Raw genomic sequence first — 21,480 nt, forward strand, 5'->3', positions numbered from 1 at the left:
TGAGCTTGTATATCTGCTATTTTTCAATAGTTAACATTCATGGGGGGGCCCACAGTGAATCCTTGTACCCAGGGCCCAGAATGTGGTGTGACGCCCCTGAGTGTGTGGCTCTATGTATCACTCCACCCTGCTCTTATGTAATGGCCGAATGAAAGGAAATGATGTATTGAATTGTGTACAGTTAGTCAGTTACACCAGAACGTAGGACGCTATGGTTCACAGGGTTCCCACGGTCATGAAATTCCTGGAAATATTTTGAAATTAGAAAAATATTTTTCCAGTACTGGAAAAGTTTTGGAATTGATCAAGGGTCCTGGAAGGTCCTGGAAAAAATTGCTATGCATTGTCTTTGGTTATTGATTTTGTTAATACCTCTGAAATGACAAATTAAACATCGGCCAAATTGTCAAATGAAATTGCGAGGCATTGTGAGCATGTAGATTGGCTATTTTCACAATAAAACCGTGTTATACAAAATTCCTCTACTCTTAGTGCTCGCCAGGGTGCCGGGGTCCCCAGTTCAAATATGATTATTTCGGGGGTCACGGCCTGAAAAGATTGAGAACCGTGGGCATATACTACATGTCTTTAGGCATTGCACATAGGAGTAAGCGACTCATTATTCAGCTGAATTATTGTTATATAGTCCTGGAAATCGGGGTTAAATATTCTGGAAAAGTTTTGGAAAAGTTTTGGAAATTAATTGGTAAAGATGTGTGGTAACCCTGGGTTCAGAAAGATGTGGAAGACCTGGAACAATTTTTATTGTACTTGTTCTGTTTTTATGAAGTGGGTGGTTCACCCTTCACAGTCCCTCTGAAATGGAATTTATCAAACAACCCAAAAGTACCTTTGGGGAAGTTTTTAATGATCACACGAAAGGTCTATTTCAGAGGCATGGGCCAGTACTGAAGTTGGTGACATACTGTAAGATGCTGAAAGCTGAATTGTTGATTTATTAATTGCCATTAAAGTTGTCTCAGAGCGAGAATCCCTCAAATTCATTTTAAGCCCTCAGAAAAAAACTAAAAAACATATTGGACTACTATGGTAAGACAGAAAGAAAATCAGCATTTCTATGTCTGAGCCATGTTTTCAACTAAAAGTTTTCTTTATTGGTTTAATTTCCAAGTTGCCCTCGATTTGTATAAATATTCCAAAATGTATCTCGACATCAGGGCTGTGGGAATAATGTGCATTTCCCACTGGGTTGGGTTCTTCTGATGAAGGCTCAACTTTGGTTGTTTATGAAGACAGGCAGACGCTCGAACCTGCTGATTATCTCCTCGCGCGTGTGTGTGTGTGTGTGTGTGTGTGTGTGTGTGTGTGTGTGTGTGTGTGTGTGTGTGTGTGTGTGTGTGTGTGTGTGTGTGTGTGTGTGTGTGTGTGTGTGTGTGTGTGTGTGTGTGTGTGTGTGTGTGTGTGTGTGTGTGTGTGTGTGTGGTCCCTGTTTCTTAAGTACTCTCATTAAAACATGATGAAAGGGGGTTTTCCCCCACACTGTCTTTTGGTCTTTGCCTACAGTAGCTCTCCGTATATCCGCGTAAACAGACTTCACACACCCTCACTCACCCATGCTGCTTGATTTGAAAAGAAAACTCCCCAAAACAGTGTTGTTCACACTGGTAGCTCAGACAGTAACTTCCCCTTTTATGTTCTGAAGCTGAATGACATCAGATAAACGTTTTTGTTGCCTTTTGTAGTAAAGCTGCACTTAACTTTCTTTCCTCTTGACTTGTACCCCGGGTTTGGTGCCGAAAGTCGGAGGGACGGAGATACACTTAAACCTAACCTTAACCTCAACCCTAACCACAGTAAAACTAACACTCAAGGTTCAAGGTTGTACTTTATTGATACGTCTTTTGTACAGGTACATAATAGTAAAACTTATTTTTGTTCGGCATCCTTACAGACAATGCAGTGATATATATATATATACAATATAGCAGAACAAACAGGAAAAAACACATTTAAAGATAAAATAATAAGTAATAATGACTTAGGAAAGAGAGTACAAAAGAGCAAAGAGAATGTAAAAAGCATCCTCAGCTGTACATGTGCATAAAGTTTGGTATATTTCACACACCAATGGCATTATTTTCCTGTAGTAGCTACTGTGCTTTAACTTTTTGTAAACAACTTCACAGTGTGTTCTATGTGCAAGAGGTCTGTATAGTTATAAACCTCACTGTATATATACAGTATTTATGTACAATAGGTGCAGTTCAGCCTCACAGTATCTACTGTAGGTGAGGCTCAAACACTGGTGAATGCTAACCTGGGGAAATGATAACCTGCCAACGCTGGTGACTGCTAATCTGGTGAATGTTTGTTAACCCGGTCAGACCATTGGGACCAACAAGGTCGTCTCCACCTTAACCCAGGTGCTTTTTTGATACACTCGGACTGGCATCACGGGAGAGTATTTTTTGCAGGTCGTTCAGTCCGAGTGTATCAAAGGGTGCGTTCGGAAATGCGCACCGGGTGTGTTTATAATCACCCGTGTCACGGTTACTGAGGTTAGGTTTAGGTATAGTTTTACTGAGGTTAGGGTTAGGGTTAAGGTTAAGTTCATGGGTTAGGGTTAGGCATAGTTTTACTGAGTTTACTGCATTCACTACACTGAGCACACACACACCCGGTGCGCATTTCCAAACGCACCCTTTGATACACTCGGACTGAACGACCTGCAAAAAACACTCTCCCCCCTGGCATCACAGCAGGTCCAAAATAAAAGCAGGGATGTTGTGGGAACTGGGAAGTGAACCCCCCTGCTGCCAAACACGTATACTTGGACAGAAATGGGTGCACGTGTATTAATGAATCTGCGTGCATTAATTAGTGTGCTACAGCTTGACGTGAACTACTTTTCCCTCCTGTGTGCTGTGTTTTCCAGGACAGAGCAGTCTCAGGGGAGACTCAGAGAGACACCAGGGTTAAAATACCCTGCATCTTTCTGTCTTCTTCATCACAGAAGCATCACCATCACACACCTGTCGACATGGGGAAGACCCCGCTGAAAGGCAAGAACACTTTGTTTTTTACTGTTTGTCACAGTTCCTTCCTAGGGCTGGGCGATATGGTGATAAATAACTTGAAACTATACAATCGTGATAAATATAGTTGAGACGATACAATGTCTACTCGATATGCCTTTTCAGAGATATCGTACATATCAAGATAGAATGTTGTTGAATTGTTAACACAGAGATTCATGGCAGAATTCATTTAAACCTGCATTTTGGTCTAAATCAGTAGCTCTCAAACTTAATGTCAAGGTCTCCCCTTAACTCTGACAGTATACAAATGAAACCAGTAAGGGTCCATTTAGTTTCATTTGTATACTGTCAGAGTTACATACTTGCAAAGGGTGATTTAGACCTTTTTAGACCTCCCAAAAGGAACCCACAGAATTCCTGGACCCCACATTGGGGCCTTTTCCACTGGCAAAGATCCGGTTCTGGTTCTTTCTCCCGCCTATGGGATGAACCAGAGGTGAGCTTTTCCACAGGAACCACAAAATCCTTAGTTCCTCTGGTTCAATCATGGTTCAATCTGGTGGAAACGCAAGCCGGTTCGCAAGAACAAACCAAGGTTCCAAGAAAGTTGAACCGGCACTCCTTTTTCTTGTAGTTTTTGTTACCTTGTAGGTGGTTGTACTGTTAAGTAACTTGAATAATAACCATAAAAACCAACATGAAAAAGAACCATGATGAGATTGTGTATCGTGATACAGCTTGGAAAAATATTGTGATATTGTATTTTTCCATAATCGCCCACCCCTATTCCTTCCTTGCCAGTGTAGCAGAGTGACTCACTGTCTCAACAGTCTGGTGTATCCCCTGGTCCACAGGGATATAGATCCCTTTGGTCCAGTGCTTAGGATGTTAGACTTTCACACAGGAGACCCGGGAGTTAAGAGTAGGGCCAAAAGTGTGACGTGACGGACAGACGGAGGGACAGACAGACAGACAGACAGACAGCCGGTAGAGGTTTTCATAGTAATTTGCGACCTAACGGTCGCAATAAAAAAAAAAAAGCAAATATTACAACACAGACATTTTGTAGAATCGGCCTATATCAGTGGTTCTCAAAAAAATGTAATGTATTTGGCTGTGGACCCCCATCTCAAAATATGTTGTTCCAGGGACCCCCAGAAGCAAAGATTTGAGTTAAAAATGTTCACTCTGAATTTGGTTTTTGCCAAGCGCTAGATGCAGAATAGATGGACGGCGCATCTCAGACAGTTCTTATAGTTGCCTGCACTGACAGAAATGCTGTTCCAAATGGTTCAGGCACGTTAACACTTAATATAGAACAACATCAATGATATTGCTGAAGCAGGCAGAAGGTAGAATAGTGCAGTAGAAATAGACCTTGGGAACAGTTGTTGACAGGATCCTAAGGACAGCGACAGGAGCTAATGTGACAAGACCCCCTGCTGTGAAGTTTAACACTCTACTGTCCAAGCAAGATCAGATTCCCACGGAAATGACTATAAACAGATTGACCAGCATTCTAAAAAATACTATAACAACGGTGAATATGGGCTTTTTGTAGCGTGTTCCAGACAAATTCAGTATTGGAAAAATAAGGAAAAGAGTCTTGTAAACACAGAGATATCACAAGGTTCACCATAGGAATGAATGGACATTGGGTTTGGCTGGCATACGTTGAGAGAGCTATATCCTATGGATACCAGGTGTATTAGGCCCTATATACACATCACATGATCAATAGCAAAAATAGACGATCTCGGATCTACAGCAAGGGTCTTCAACAGGGGGTCTGGGGGTCCTCAGAGTTACTACAGCGGGTCCTCAAAATCTTTGTGTGATAGAAACCTTTTTCTTCTTTTTTATATTAACCCTAGTATCCATATTCTGTGAACTTTGGCCTAAAATAGCAGATCTACAAACTCATAACGCCTCGCGCTGCGAGGCGTTTTGAGCTTGTAGATCGGCTATTTTCGGCAAAGAGTGTTGATGTAGAGGGGAAAAGATCAGACTAAGTACAGAGTGAAAGGTCAAGTTTATTAAGTATTGATGGTTCAAGTGGTTAAATATCTGAACACACAAATTGACATGAATCCAAAATACACTGATGATTGTGCTGTCAAACGATGAATCTACATGTATATGGAATCTATGAACAGGTTGTGGGGGTCCCTGCTTCATCTCAGTCTCAACTAAGGGGTCCATGGCCTGAAAAAGTTGAAGACTCCTGATCCACGGCATAAGTTGAGAGAGCATCCGCTATTTTTTTTTATTTTTTATTTCTTGTAGTTTTCTTTGGAAGGTTTTCGTCCGATGGCGTTCCCAGAATAGGGCTGAAAGTGGTGACTAACTGTTGAAGCGTTTCAGCTATGCCTGTGAGCCGTTCTCTGGAACAATCAACGGCCTTGTGTGTGTTGTGTGTTCCCAGATCTGAAGGATGGGAAAAAAGACAAGCCAGGAAGCACCATTTCACCTTCAGGACAGACTCTCACTGCAGCTAAAGGTAACAACATGGATTTTTCATATCATATTTCTCTCCTCCTGTAAAGTGTCGGGTGTCTCTCTAGGCTCCAGCTAACAGTGACGGTGTTTCCCCCTTAAAGTACTTTCAGAGAGCATTCATGCAGTGTCATTTCCTTTTATAACCGTAGTTATTAGTCAACAATACTGCTCTGGTTCCTTCCTCATGATATGTTTACATATAATTGCTCAAGCCTCAGCCTCACCCACGTGTTATATAATGCAGTGTTTCTCAACCTTTCTTCTGCATGGGCACACTTTTCATGTACCAAGAATCCATGGGCACACCAACATAATACAGGGGTGTAAATATCGTCATTGTCGCAAAGAAACCTTCTATCTCCAAGTTTCAAATGTGTAGGTTTCTTCGCAAAGTAAAGCCCTGCTTTATCATACAAGGCTGTCACACAACAGTAGTGAAAACAGCAGATCTACAAGCACACAACGCCTCGCACCGCGAGGCGTTGTGTGCTTGTAGATCGGCTGTTTTCACTAGTTTAAATCATTTTTAAAATGATAAATACAATACTGGCTTTCAAGCAGTTTCAAGGGGCACACTTGACCCTTCTCAGGGGCACACCAAAGGTCCCCAGGCACAGTGGTTGAGAAACACTGATTTAATGTTGTGAGTTTCTATGTGGGGGAGTCGACTAGTGCCTGTACATTCTGGTAAAGTGTGTGAAAGTTAGGAATCGCTGAAATATGCCTTGCAAACGATAAGTAACAAGAGTTTCAAGCAGGGCAGGAATTTCAGGGAGGCCTTGAAGGCCATGTCCGTCGTTGCCCCTCAGTTTGGCCTTGTGCCCCTCAAACCAATGGCATGACCTGAGGCCACAGTGGCCTTAATGCCCCAGCCCAGCTGACTGTACAACTTTCTCCCCTGTCTCTGTCTTGTCAATATGTAGACGCCAGTGGCTTTCTTGTCATGTAGACACCAGTGTCTTGTTGAGTCCCCATTTTTTAAACCAATCCAGTTTCTTTGATGTGTGAAAGGCTGAGCATCAGATTGTAAATACACATTTATTTATTTCACGGCTGAGAGACAAAACGGTTTCAGAGCGTTGTGGAGAAAAGTGGTTAGCTGTCTGAATTACGCTGTGGCTAGTCGGCTGATGCCGGCTGATTTGAGTCTCGTGAGATTCCACTTGTCGAATGACTTGCAATAAGTTTCAGAACGTGTCATAATTTACATACTGTCATTATGATTTCTCTGTTTCATCTGTCGCTCTTTGAACTGTTACTTTCCTCAAAAAACGGGAAAGCGTCTGTCATTCTTAGATTTTTGCGTTTGCTGTTCAGAACTAGCAGATATACAAGCTCACAGAAAATCACTTCACTTTGTGCAGTGCTGCGAGCTTGTACATCTGCTATTTTGGATCATTTTTCAGAAATCCTGAAAATGAGAGAACTGCTGATTTAGAAGCCTTTTGTCATTTAGAATCCTCCTCAGGTCATAATGGGAAATTCTGCAGGGATGACTTTCCAGAGTCGGAGCACTGATGTCCCAAATGGCTTTACACATGCTTTAACTATTGAAAAATTGCAGACGCACAAGCTCACAGTGCCGCACTGTGAGCTTGTAGATCTGCTATTTGTTTTTTGAATAGTGAGAAATTGTCTTTGAATAGACTCCATGACATTCCATGAATGCCTTTTATATCCTTCTTCTAAATCAGTGCTTCTCAAACTTTTTCATGTCAAGGAACTTCAAAATTACAGGTAATTACAGGCCGCCTACCCCCATCTCAAAATATGTTGTTCCAAGGACCCCCAGAAGCAGTAGATTTGAGTTACAAAAGTTTTCTTTGAAAAATATATATTTTCAAATATTTGCAAACATTACCGAGATTTTTCTAAAATAGTAGATAATGCTCGCAGACACTGTGCTGTGAGCTTGTATATCTGCTATTTTTCAGTAGCCAAAGTTTAAAATTATTCCAAGTCTTAATAGGTTAATAATCCATTACACGCTAATACTAAACACATTGATGACATCTTGCCAGGATATGTTTCAGCCATATCGTACATTGTTTTCATTCACATAGCTGGAAGGGACAGGCATGTCTGCTGTTTATATCTCATAGCCTGGAGGGACTCTGCTGGAATTGCTTGTTGGTTGAATGTACTGTATACAATATAACATAAATAATGTCATATAAATAGCTGCATGGATACAGGAGAAAGGGTGGTGTGTGTGTGTGAGAGAGATGCTGGAGGCTGTGCATTTGAGCATCTGTGGGGCATCCTCAAACAGAAGGTGGATGAGCGCAAGGTCTCTAACATCCAGCACCTGTAATGTGGTCATGGAGGAGTGGAAGAGGGTTCTAGTGGAAACCTTGTGAACTCCATGCCCAAGATGGTTAAGGCAGTGCTGGAAAGTAATGGTGGTGACACAAAATATTGACACCTGGGCCCGATTTGGACATTTGGACATTTTCACTCGGGGGTTTACTCACTTTTGTTGCCAGTTGTTTAGACATTGATGGCTGTGTGTTAAGTTATTTTGATGGGACAATAAACATTACATTGTTATCAAAGCCTAATTTATTCAGTGTTGTCCCATGAAGAGATATACAGTAATTAGAGATGTTACCGATCAATCTGCAATGGATCGGATCGGGCCGATCAAAGCGTGATCGGCGATAATCGGTGGTTTAGATCAAAAGGTAAATTCACCGATCCGATCCGATCGGTGCATCCGATCAACCAGCCGTTCAGTATGCCAACTTGAGGCCATTTTGGGGTATTGATTTCCACAGTGCTGAAGGAATAATTAGTTACTGCTATGATAATAAATACATAGTAATGCTGGTAAATAACTATAAGGCAAATATATAAATGAATTCATGAGTGAATGAATGAATTAAAGTTAAAACATTAACATTTAGAAAATATAAATAATAACTTGATCGGATCGGTGATTGATCGGTATCGGGTGATCAAACTTTTGTGATCGGTGCTCGCTGATCGGTTCCAAAAAACCTGATCGGACCATCCCTACTGGAAAGTAATGGTGGTGACACAAAATATTGACACCTGGGCCCGATTTGGACATTTGGACATTTTCACTCGGGGGTTTACTCACTTTTGTTGCCAGTGGTTTAGACATTGATGGCTGTGTGTTAAGTTATTTTGATGGGACAATAAACATTACATTGTTATCAAAGCCTAATTTATTCAGTGTTGTCCCATGAAGAGATATACAGTAATTAGAGATGTTACCGATCAATCTGCAATGGATCGGATCGGGCCGATCAAAGCGTGATCGGCGATAATCGGTGGTTTAGATCAAAAGGTAAATTCACCGATCCGATCCGATCGGTGCATCCGATCAACCAGCCGTTCAGTATGCCAACTTGAGGCCATTTTGGGGTATTGATTTCCACAGTGCTGAAGGAATAATTAGTTACTGCTATGATAATAAATACATAGTAATGCTGGTAAATAACTATAAGGCAAATATATAAATGAATTCATGAGTGAATGAATGAATTAAAGTTAAAACATTAACATTTAGAAAATATAAATAATAACTTGATCGGATCGGTGATTGATCGGTATCGGGTGATCAAACTTTTGTGATCGGTGCTCGCTGATCGGTTCCAAAAAACCTGATCGGACCATCCCTACTGGAAAGTAATGGTGGTGACACAAAATATTGACACCTGGGCCCGATTTGGACATTTGGACATTTTCACTCGGGGGTTTACTCACTTTTGTTGCCAGTGGTTTAGACATTGATGGCTGTGTGTTAAGTTATTTTGATGGGACAATAAACAATAAACATTACATTGTTATCAAAGCCTAATTTCTTCAGTGTTGTCCCATGAAGAGATATACAGTAATTAACCCATTTAGGCCTGAACACATTATGACGCAATATTTTATGCTTTAAATATAGAAAAATAGCAGATATACAAGCTCTCAGCGCGGCACCGAGTGCCGCGCTGCGAGCTTGTAGATCTGCTATTTTTGAAAAATCGTGAAAATTAGAATTTTGACCCGATTATCTAAGTGTCTTTTGAATCCTTCTAAGTTTTTTGGAAAAAAACTATGTTTCTTTGTCAGCAATCTGGCTATCCATCGTCAAAGAAAAGGTCCTTTTCACTTAACTGGAGCTCAGTTAGTCTGTTCTTGAGAGACTACTATGTCAGTGGTACTCAAACCTGTTCATGTGAAGGACCCCCAAAATGATATTTATTTGGCCACGGACCCGCATCTCAAAATATTTAGTTCCAAAACGTTCCAAACGTTCGCTTTGAAAATACATGTATTCAAAGATTTGCACACATTTTCACAACTCTTTTCAAAAATAGCAGATCTACAAGCTCGCAGCGCGGCACTCGGTGCCGCGCTGTGAGCTTGTATATCTGCTATTTTTCAAATGTTAAAGCATTCAATATGCCCAGGCCTAAATGGGTTAAATATTTGCAGAAATGAGAGGGGTGTACTCCCTGTGGTGAGGTACTGTAGATGCAGGAGAAAAGGTGGTGTGTGAGAGATGCTGGAGGTTGTGAGGTACTGTAGATGCAGGAGAAAAGGGGGTGTGTGAGAGATGCTGGAGGTTGTGAGGTACTGTAGATGCAGGAGAAAAGGGGGTGTGTGAGAGATGCTGGAGGTTGTGAGGTACTGTAGATGCAGGAGAAAAGGGGGTGTGTGAGAGATGCTGGAGGTTGTGAGGTACTGTAGATGCAGGAGAAAAGGGGGTGTGTGAGAGAGATGCTGGAGGTTGTGAGGTACTGTAGATGCAGGAGAAAAGGGGGGGGTGTGAGAGATGCTGGAGGTTGTGAGGTACTGTAGATGCAGGAGAAAAGGGGGTGTGTGAGAGATGCTGGAGGTTGTGAGGTACTGTAGATGCAGGAGAAAAGGTGGTGTGTGAGAGATGCTGGAGGTTGTGAGGTACTGTAGATGCAGGAGAAAAGGGGGTGTGTGTGAGATGCTGGAGGTTGTGAGGTACTGTAGATGCAGGAGAAAAGGGGGTGTGTGAGAGATGCTGGAGGTTGTGAGGTACTGTAGATGCAGGAGAAAAGGTGATGTGTGAGAGATGCTGGAGGTTGTGAGGTACTGTAGATGCAGGAGAAAAGGTGATGTGTGAGAGATGCTGGAGGTTGTGAGGTACTGTAGATGCAGGAGAAAAGGGGGTGTGTGAGAGATGCTGGAGGTTGTGAGGTACTGTAGATGCAGGAGAAAAGGTGATGTGTGAGAGATGCTGGAGGTTGTGAGGTACTGTAGATGCAGGAGAAAAGGTGATGTGTGAGAGATGCTGGAGGTTGTGAGGTACTGTAGATGCAGGAGAAAAGGGGGTGTGTGAGAGAGATGCTGGAGGTTGTGAGGTACTGTAGATGCAGGAGAAAAGGGGGTGTGTGAGAGAGATGCTGGAGGTGGTGAGGTACTGTAGATGCAGGAGAAAAGGGGGTGTGTGAGAGATGCTGGAGGTTGTGAGGTACTGTAGATGCAGGAGAAAAGGGGGTGTGTGAGAGATGCTGGAGGTTGTGAGGTACTGTAGATGCAGGAGAAGAGGTGGTGTGTGAGAGATGCTGGAGGTTGTGAGGTACTGTAGATGCAGGAGAAAAGGGGGTGTGTGAGAGATGCTGGAGGTTGTGAGGTACTGTAGATGCAGGAGAAAAGGGGTGTGTGAGAGATGCTGGAGGTTGTGAGGTACTGTAGATGCAGGAGAAAAGGTTGGTGTGTGAGAGATGCTGGAGGTTGTGAGGTACTGTAGATGCAGGAGAAAAGGGGGTGTGTGAGAGATGCTGGAGGTTGTGAGGTACTGTAGATGCAGGAGAAAAGGGGGTGTGTGAGAGATGCTGGAGGTTGTGAGGTACTGTAGATGCAGGAGAAAAGGGGGTGTGTGAGAGATGCTGGAGGTTGTGAGGTACTGTAGATGCAGGAGAAAAGGGGGTGTGTGAGAGATGCTGGAGGTTGTGAGGTACTGTAGATGCAGGAGAAAAGGTGGGGTGTGAGAGATGCTGGAGGTTGTGAGGTACTGTAGATGCAGGAGAAAGGGGGTGTGTGAGAGATGCTGGAGGTTGTGAGGTACTGTAGATGCAGGAGAAAAGGGGGTGTGTGAGAGATGCTGGAGGTTGTGAGGTACTGTAGATGCAGGAGAAAAGGGGGTGTGTGAGAGATGCTGGAGGTTGTGAGGTACTGTAGATGCAGGAGAAAAGGGGGTGTGTGAGAGATGCTGGAGGTTGTGAGGTACTGTAGATGCAGGAGAAAGGGGGTGTGTGAGAGATGCTGGAGGTTGTGAGGTACTGTAGATGCAGGAGAAAAGGGGGTGTGTGAGAGATGCTGGAGGTTGTGAGGTACTGTAGATGCAGGAGAAAAGGGGGTGTGTGAGAGATGCTGGAGGTTGTGAGGTACTGTAGATGCAGGAGAAAAGGGGGTGTGTGAGAGATGGTGGAGGTTGTGAGGTACTGTAGATGCAGGAGAAAAGGGGGTGTGTGTGAGAGATGCTGGAGGTTGTGTGAGAGATGCTGGAGGTTGTGAGGTACTGTAGATGCAGGAGAAAAGGGGGTGTGTGAGAGATGCTGGAGGTTGTGAGGTACTGTAGATGCAGGAGAAAAGGGGGTGTGTGAGAGATGCTGGAGGTTGTGAGGTACTGTAGATGCAGGAGAAAAGGTTGGTGTGTGAGAGATGCTGGAGGTTGTGAGGTACTGTAGATGCAGGAGAAGAGGTGGTGTGTGAGAGATGCTGGAGGTTGTGAGGTACTGTAGATGCAGGAGAAAAGGGGGTGTGTGAGAGATGCTGGAGGTTGTGAGGTACTGTAGATGCAGGAGAAAAGGGGTGTGTGAGAGATGCTGGAGGTTGTGAGGTACTGTAGATGCAGGAGAAAAGGTTGGTGTGTGAGAGATGCTGGAGGTTGTGAGGTACTGTAGATGCAGGAGAAAAGGGGGTGTGTGAGAGATGCTGGAGGTTGTGAGGTACTGTAGATGCAGGAGAAAAGGGGGTGTGTGAGAGATGCTGGAGGTTGTGAGGTACTGTAGATGCAGGAGAAAAGGGGGTGTGTGAGAGATGCTGGAGGTTGTGAGGTACTGTAGATGCAGGAGAAAAGGGGGTGTGTGAGAGATGCTGGAGGTTGTGAGGTACTGTAGATGCAGGAGAAAAGGGGGTGTGTGAGAGATGCTGGAGGTTGTGAGGTACTGTAGATGCAGGAGAAAAGGTGGGGTGTGAGAGATGCTGGAGGTTGTGAGGTACTGTAGATGCAGGAGAAAGGGGGTGTGTGAGAGATGCTGGAGGTTGTGAGGTACTGTAGATGCAGGAGAAAAGGGGGTGTGTGAGAGATGCTGGAGGTTGTGAGGTACTGTAGATGCAGGAGAAAAGGGGGTGTGTGAGAGATGCTGGAGGTTGTGAGGTACTGTAGATGCAGGAGAAAAGGGGGTGTGTGAGAGATGCTGGAGGTTGTGAGGTACTGTAGATGCAGGAGAAAGGGGGTGTGTGAGAGATGCTGGAGGTTGTGAGGTACTGTAGATGCAGGAGAAAAGGGGGTGTGTGAGAGATGCTGGAGGTTGTGAGGTACTGTAGATGCAGGAGAAAAGGGGGTGTGTGAGAGATGCTGGAGGTTGTGAGGTACTGTAGATGCAGGAGAAAAGGGGGTGTGTGAGAGATGGTGGAGGTTGTGAGGTACTGTAGATGCAGGAGAAAAGGGGGTGTGTGTGAGAGATGCTGGAGGTTGTGTGAGAGATGCTGGAGGTTGTGAGGTACTGTAGATGCAGGAGAAAAGGGGGTGTGTGAGAGATGCTGGAGGTTGTGAGGTACTGTAGATGCAGGAGAAAAGGGGGTGTGTGGGAGATGGTGGAGGTTGTGAGGTACTGTAGATGCAGGAGAAAAGGGGGTGTGTGAGAGATGCTGGAGGTTGTGAGGTACTGTAGATGCAGGAGAAAAGGGGGTGTGTGAGAGATGCTGGAGGTTGTGAGGTACTGTAGATGCAGGAGAAAAGGGTGTGTGTGAGAGATGGTGGAGGTTGTGAGGTACTGTAGATGCAGGAGAAAAGGGGGTGTGTGAGAGATGCTGGAGGTTGTGAGGTACTGTAGATGCAGGAGAAAAGGGGGTGTGTGAGAGATGCTGGAGGTTGTGAGGTACTGTAGATGCAGGAGAAAAGGTGGTGTGTGAGAGATGCTGGAGGTTGTGAGGTACTGTAGATGCAGGAGAAAAGGGGGTGTGTGAGAGATGCTGGAGGTTGTGAGGTACTGTAGATGCAGGAGAAAGGGGGGTGTGTGTGAGATGCTGGAGGTTGTGAGGTACTGTAGATGCAGGAGAAAAGGGGGTGTGTGAGAGATGCTGGAGGTTGTGAGGTACTGTAGATGCAGGAGAAAAGGGGGTGTGTGAGAGATGCTGGAGGTTGTGAGGTACTGTAGATGCAGGAGAAAAGGGGGTGTGTGAGAGATGCTGGAGGTTGTGAGGTACTGTAGATGCAGGAGAAAAGGTGATGTGTGAGAGATGCTGGAGGTTGTGAGGTACTGTAGATGCAGGAGAAGAGGTGGTGTGTGAGAGATGCTGGAGGTTGTGAGGTACTGTAGATGCAGGAGAAAAGGGGGTGTGTGAGAGATGCTGGAGGTTGTGAGGTACTGTAGATGCAGGAGAAAAGGGGGTGTGTGAGAGATGCTGGAGGTTGTGCGTCAAGTGAGTCGGCTGACGAGACGTGACAAGAACCGTTGCTGTGGAAACGTCATTGGATCTCGGCCGGTGGCTTCGATGTGTGGACTGTTGAGTTTTATAATGTTGCAAAACACGGTTTTGGGGAGTTCCGTTCATCACTTATCTTACAATAATGCTGCTAGTGGGGGGAATGTATCCGTCTGAGATCTGATCTCCTTTACTTACTACAAGTAATACCAATACTTTAGGGCAGTGGTTCTCAACCTGTGGGTCGGGACCCCCAGGGGGGTCCCCCAAATTATTTTGGGGGGTCCCCAGATGATTTAGCCTAATGTGCAATGTTGTTTTCTCACTCAACATTAAACAAAAACCAACATAACGTTTTAAGTGTATAGAGGGTATCTGCACATTTCTAAAGTGACAATGTAAGGACTTTAGGGTCTCTAATTAAAAAATAAAAAATAAATAAAAGATTACAAATTAAACATTGGCCAAATTGTCAAATATTAGAAATTGTGAAAACAGCCGATCTACATGCTCACAACGCCTCATGTAGAAATGCTATTTTCACAATAGAACCATGTTATACAAAATGTAATGCCTCAACTCTTAGTGCTTGTCAGGGTGGGGGGTGTCCCCAGTTAAAATATGATTATTTTGGGGGTCGCGGCCTGAAAAGGTTGAGAACCACTGCTTTAGGGCATGAGATATTCAGTTCTTTGAGAGAGATGCCCTTATCTGCCAAGCAGTCAGTAAAAATGCAGATTTTGAACTATTATTAAAGACTGCTAAATGGAACTACTATATGTATGTAAAATAAGTCAATAATAATTTATCATAATCAAATGATAAAATCCAAATATAAATCTTTTTTTTAAGCTGTAAGAAATGCCTTTTTGAATGCCTCGCTAATGTGATTATTGTTATCACATTTTAGTGGCAGATATGTTGGTCTTAGACGATGTTGCGTGCAAGGCAATTAACCCTGGCAGTGTTGGTATGTTGTGATGGGAGATGATGCAGACATACTGTACAGTGTTGGTATGCTGTGATGGGAGATGATGCAGACATACTGTACAGTGTTGGTATGCTGTGATGGGAGATGATGCAGACATACTGTACAGTGTTGGTATGCTGTGATGGGAGATGATGCAGACATACTGTACAGTGTTGGTATGCTGTGATGGGAGATGATGCAGACATACTGTACAGTGTTGGTATGCTGTGATGGGAGATGATGCAGACATACTGTACAGTGTTGGTATGCTGTGATGGGAGATGATGCAGACATACTGTACAGTGTTGGTATGCTGTGATGGGAGATGATGCAGACATACTGTACAGTGTTGGTATGCTGTGATGGGAGATGATGCAGACATACTGTACAGTGTTGGTATGCTGTGATGGGAGATGATGCAGACATACTGTACAGTGTTGGTATGCTGTGATGGGAGATGATGCAGACATACTGTAGATCAACCACTTTCACTCTCTGTTTTGGGCATGTCATTAACACATTCCCCGCCATTTAACAATACCTTCGTACTCTCCCCTGCCTCTGTCTCCATAAACTTCCATGTAATTCATAGTGCACGGATCATGCACACCCATGCCTAGATAATGCACCACGTGTCTGCACATTGCTCACAGCTTTCAAACAAAAAAATCCGAATGGAAATCCGTTCAGGCATTCATGAGATAGCAGCCATTATGTTTTCCTAAAATGTAAACAAAGATGGCTGCCATGTTTGAAAGATGGGGTTGCTATGGGGGTTAAACATGCAATTTCGCGATTGCTATCATGCCTACTAAATAATTTTGAAAAAAAAAACAATGAAATAATCTCTGGACTATCGGGCCTGGCATGCAATGAGTTAAGGCTGAAAATGTAAACGATTTTCTTGAAAATAGTGATTGAATTGTGAGCTTGTAGCTACAGTAGGCTATTTTGGCTATAAGCAACACACTATGGTTCTAGGTCAGAGATGTCTTTTTGCCAGCAAAGTGAACGTGCTTTTTGTTACCCGTTGCACAACAGAAAAGTGAAGCTGTTGGTCACGTCATCAATATCTAATACTGTATAAATGGTAAGACGGAATGTATTTCCCAGTGGATTCCCCGTGACTCGCGTCAGTGCAACCACACTTGTAATTTCCCAGAATTGCACCTTTTCATAGTTTCATTTTGTTTTTGCCATTCGATAAAGGTCAGAGAAAAGAGAGAAGGGGTCAGTAATGGCCATGAAGATTTGTTTGAACTTGTTGTGTTTGAATGAAACCAGGAGGTCTGTGTATGATTGGGTGACTGATTAAAGCCATTTAGGCCTGAACACATTATGACGCAATATTTTATGCTTTAAATATAAAAAAATAGCAGATATACAAGCTCACAGCGCGGCACCGAGTGCCGCGCTGCGAGCTTGTAGATCTGCTATTTTTGAAAAATCGTGAACATTAGAATTTTGACCCGATTCTATAAGTGTCTTTTGAATCCTTCTAAGATTTTTGGAAAAACCCTATGTTTCTATGTCAGCAATCTGGCCAGCCATCGTCAAAGAAAAGGTCCTTTTCACTTAACTGGAGCTCAGTTAGTCTGTTCTTGAGAGACTACTATGTCAGTGGTGCTCAAACCTTTTCATGTGAAGGACCCCCAAAATGATATTTATTTGGCCACGGACCCCCATTCAACATATTTAGTTCCAGGGACCACCCAGAAGCAAAATTTGAGTTACAAATGTTCGCTTTGAAAATACATATATTCAAAGATTTTCACACATTTTCACGACTTTTTCAAAAATAGCAGATCTACAAGCTCGCAGCGCGCTGTGAGCTTGTATATCTGCTATTTTTCCCTGGTTAAAGCATTCAATAATTCTAGGCCTAAATGGGTTAAAGCCATTTAGGCCTGAAAGCAAATCTGTCACTTAAGATTTGAACCACTTTAACCATTATTTTATGCTTTTATGCTTTAGCTTGTAGATCTGCTATTTTTGAAAAATTGTGAACATTTGTGCAAGTCTTTGAATATTTTTGACCCGATTCTATAAAATGTATTCTAAATCCTTCTTCTGAATCAGTGGTTCTCAAACCTTTTCATGTCAAGGACCCCCAGAATTTGGCCGTGGACCATCTAAAAATATGTTGTTCCAGGGACCACCCAGAAGCAAATATTTTGAGTTGCATGATTTCAAAGAAATGGCAGATCTACAAGCTTGCAGCGTGGCACTCGGTGCCGCGTTGTGAGCTTGTATATCTTCTATTACCTTAAATGGGTGAAATAAATGGATGTTTTCTGGGTGTTTGCGATGGTCCCCAATGTCTGGTACAGCAGCTCAGCCAGATATGGAAGCATGGCCTGTGTGTGTGTGTGTGTGTGTGTGTGTGTGTGTGTGTGTGTGTGTGTGTGTGTGTGTGTGTGTGTGTGTGTGTGTGTGTGTGTGTGTGTGTGTGTGTGTGTGTGTGTGTGTGTGTGTGTGTGTGTGTGTGTGTGTGTGTGTGTGTGTGACTGCATGGTGTAAGGTTACATGCTGTGTCACCTACCAAATGTAGGCCACTCACTGACCTTAAGCCACTTTAGATTGGAACCACTTTAAACATTATTTTATGCCTTGGCTATTAAAAAAATAGCAGATCTACTGCTATTTTTTGAAAAATCGTGAAAATGTTTGAAAGTCTTAGAATATATTGACCCGATTCTATAATGTCTTCTAAATCCTTCTTCTAAATAAGTGGTTCTCAAACCATTTTGAAAAATATATATTCAAAGATTTGAAAAAAAAATGCCAAGATTAAAAAAAAAAAAAATAGAAGATCTGCGTTGCGAGCTAAAGTATAAAATAATTCCAGGTATTAATGGCTTTAAAAAAAAAGTTTAAGACATTCATTTCAAATCTTTCCATGTACTGTAAATAATAATAATAATACATGCAATTGAATTTATATAGCAGGGCCATTTATTGTTACCAACTCCATAATGAATGTGTCATACATAACATAACTGTGTTCATGCTTTGTTTCCAGATGCGTTCAGTTGGGAGGAGTATCTCAGAGAAACGTCGTCCACGCCGGCTCCTCCTACCTTTTTCCGCCAGGTATGTCACTCACCATCTCACCTGTCTGTCTGATGTGATGGACAGCATGTCTGTCACTCACCATCTCACCTGTCTGTCTGATGTGATGGACAGCACGTCTCTGTGATCACTCTCTGCTGCGTTTACCTCCTTGTTACTACACTACACTGCTGCTAGCGCAGCAAGGCTAGCATGGACTAACATGGGGTCTTTTGTAAGAAAATCACAGCAGTCAACCACGAAAGTCAGTTTTTTTTAACCCATTTAGGCCTGAACACATTATGACGCAATATTTTATGCTTTAAATATAAAAAAATAGCAGATATACAAGCTCACAGCGCGGCACCGAGTGCCGCGCTGCGAGCTTGTAGATCTGCTATTTTTGAAAAATCGTGAAAATTAGAATTTTGACCCGATTCTATAAGTGTCTTTTGTATCCTTCTAAGATTTTGGGGAAAAAACTATGTTTCTATGTCAGCAATCTGGCCAGCCATCGTCAAAGAAAAGGTCCTTTTCACTTAACTGGAGCTCAGTTAGCCTGTTCTTGAGAGACTACTATGTCAGTGGTTCTCAAACTTTTTTTTTTTTTGATATGTATTTGGCCACGTACCCCCATCTCAAAATATTTAGTTCCAGGGACCCCCCCAGAAGCAAAATTTGAGTTACAAACGTTCGCTTTGAAAATACATATATTCAAAGATTTGCACACATTTTCACGACTTTTTCAGCAGATCAGCAGATCTACAAGCTCGCAGCGCGGCACTCGGTGCCGCGCTGTGAGCTTGTATATCTGCTATTTTTCACTGGTTAAAGCATTCAATAATTCTAGGCCTAAATGGGTTAATGGCAGTAATTGTTTATTGTCTATGGCAGCGATTCTCAAACTTCTTTGGCTGCAGTACCCCCTTAGCCAATACTGATTTCTGTAGCCAAGAACCCCCTTACCCTGACTACAGCATTTAGCTTATCAAAGCTCATCAAAAGTCCAGTTCCCATGCCAATATGTCTAAAATAAAAAAGTATAATGGCAAAATAACATTGCTCTCTATTCAATAACAGTTGTACCAGTTAGGTTATTGATGTCATTTGGTTTTACAATTTACAGATGAGAAGGTTCACACAAAGACTGTCAATGTGTTGTCATTACCCATAACCGTAAAATATATATTCCCAGGGCTGTCACGATATGAAATTTTACATGACGATTAATTGTCACTCAAATAATTGGCGATTAACGATTTAATTGTGTTTTTGTCGTTGATAATTACATTTCTGTTTGGCTTTTACGCTTTGAAGTTGTATATGGTAGATAATATGACACATAACCTAAATATACAAAGAAATTACTGACATATTTGACAACTTACTACTTAAAAAATAACTTTGATAGTGGAAATAGCCGATCTACGAGCTTGTAGATCTGCTATTTCCACTATTTCGGACATTTTTCAACATTCACGATTATGACAAAATAATTGCGATAATGTCAAATAATCACGATTAGACGATTATGTAATAATTGTGATAGCCCTATATATTCCCATTCTCTCCTGTACCCCATTGAGTACCCCTGCGTACCCCCATTTGAGAAACACTGGTCTATGGGCTATAATTGGTCTTCAAATGCATTCTCAAGTGTGGAGGAAACAGATAGGCAGAAACATTTATTCTTAGGCACATAGCAGATTATTAAGAGTACATGTAAACAGTTTATCCTGTTACTGTAATAGACCATATTACCAGGACAGTCCTGTGTACAACATGTAACAATAACAAGCACAGACCCCAAGCTCCATTGTTGTTCCAATGGCTTTTATGAACGCTCAGAAATAACAGGAAAATGCATAGATTTCTGTCTAATAAGATAACACAGACTCATTGTCTTTACTGTTGCATACTGTATAGTCGAGACACAAACGGATCATGCTTACTGTCGTGCGCAGTTACGCCCAAAAGCTATAATTCTCAAACCGTTTTCATTTCAAGGACGCTCAGTTCACATTATTAGGCTACGATGTGATGCGAGAGTGTGGTCTAGCTAGCCAACACCAACTCGGGACTCCTAGATCACCGCCCTCCACCCTCTCCTATCTAACATCAGGGTCTAGAGCTCTAAACCCTCCACCCTCTCCTGTCTAACATCAGGGTCTAGAGCAGGGGTCCTCAAATACAAATCTTGAAGGTCCAGAAATATTTTTTTGAAACAGGTCCGGGTCCGAAAAAAAAGGCGAAGGCGAAATAAGGCGGATACATTTATACAGTATGTACTGTATGTATGTATGTTTATTTTATAATCATTAGAATTGTTTATTTTAATTATTATTATTATTATTTGGAACTTTGGAAATCTCAGTTGGAACTGTTACCCCTGCTACCCGATGCTGGATAAGCGGTTGAAGATGGATGGATGGATGAATGGATAATTATTTATGCATGTAGAGTAGGCTACATTATTTACATTTATTGTGTAGCAATAAAACACTGGCTTATAGTTTAATTATTGGAAACTAAAGAGCATGAATGCAATATTAGGCTTGTCGTTCAGAATGGAAAATAAAGTGAAACTTAGCGTGAGGGGGAGAGGATTACTTGACATTCAGTTGACAGTGACACACGTACTGCACAAGCCAGACTGTGCTGTTGCCTATGTCAAATGGCCAGTCAAATCAGGATCAACGAGTCATAGTTATTAACCTAACACAGCCTAGGATAGCTGGCAATAATATGCGACGACACATCACATTGTTAAAGACGCATGATCACGCATCGCGGGTTTCGCGACCATTTCTCGTCTAATGCAAGCAGTTGGAGCCTTACATCGTGGATATTAATGTGTTGCTGTTGTCCTCTCCAATTGAACAGCCAAAGGTAGAAGATCTCTAAGTTATTAATCCAGTGGGAGCAATGGTTTCCAAGAGGTTTTAGCAACTTTTTCAGGCAGCGAGCGGCATGAGTGTGTGGAGAGGGGAGGGGAGGGGGGAGCAGCATGGAGAGCGCTGCTTCGGAGGGAAGGAAAACCTTTGATCTACAAGCCCACAGCACGTTGCACCCGCTACGCTTTGTGGGCTTGCAAATTGGCGTAGGGGTGTGTCTTGTGAGCCTGTGTATGTGTTTGAGCGAATGAGCACATACACACCCACGCACACACAAACACAAATCACACACAGTCAGTCCGATCGTCAGATACAACTGTGCGGAGATTTCTCAGAAATGTGCCGCGGTCCGGACGGAGGTGCGCCTGGGTCCGGACATGGACCGCGGTCCGCCTATTGAGGACCCCTGGTCTAGAGCTCTAAA

General features: G+C 42.9%; 1 protein-coding gene and 1 pseudogene across 2 annotated transcripts in view; one reads left to right on the forward strand and one right to left on the reverse strand.

Annotated features, from left to right (window-relative positions):
• LOC308308985 (exonuclease 3'-5' domain-containing protein 2-like) overlaps nucleotides 1-1,576 on the reverse strand; it is a 7,657-nt pseudogene extending 6,081 nt beyond the window's left edge. Inside the window, exon 1 of the transcript in view lies at nucleotides 1,573-1,576. The product of the transcript in view is annotated as an exonuclease 3'-5' domain-containing protein 2-like (transcript). The remainder of the gene's footprint in view (nucleotides 1-1,572) is intronic.
• Nucleotides 1-21,480, forward strand: part of LOC308291694 (sex comb on midleg-like protein 2) — a 94,553-nt gene that overhangs the window by 2,804 nt on the left and 70,269 nt on the right. The window contains exons 2-4 of the mRNA XM_080733801.1: nucleotides 2,897-3,023; nucleotides 5,425-5,499; nucleotides 18,134-18,204. Coding sequence (XP_080589927.1) covers nucleotides 3,002-3,023; nucleotides 5,425-5,499; nucleotides 18,134-18,204 — 168 coding nt within the window. The 5' untranslated portion in view covers nucleotides 2,897-3,001. The remainder of the gene's footprint in view (nucleotides 1-2,896; nucleotides 3,024-5,424; nucleotides 5,500-18,133; nucleotides 18,205-21,480) is intronic.

The sequence above is a fragment of the Nannobrachium achirus genome (assembly GCF_963921795.1).
Source record: "Nannobrachium achirus genome assembly, chromosome: 1".
In the NCBI taxonomy this organism is placed as follows: Eukaryota; Metazoa; Chordata; class Actinopteri; order Myctophiformes; family Myctophidae; genus Nannobrachium; species Nannobrachium achirus.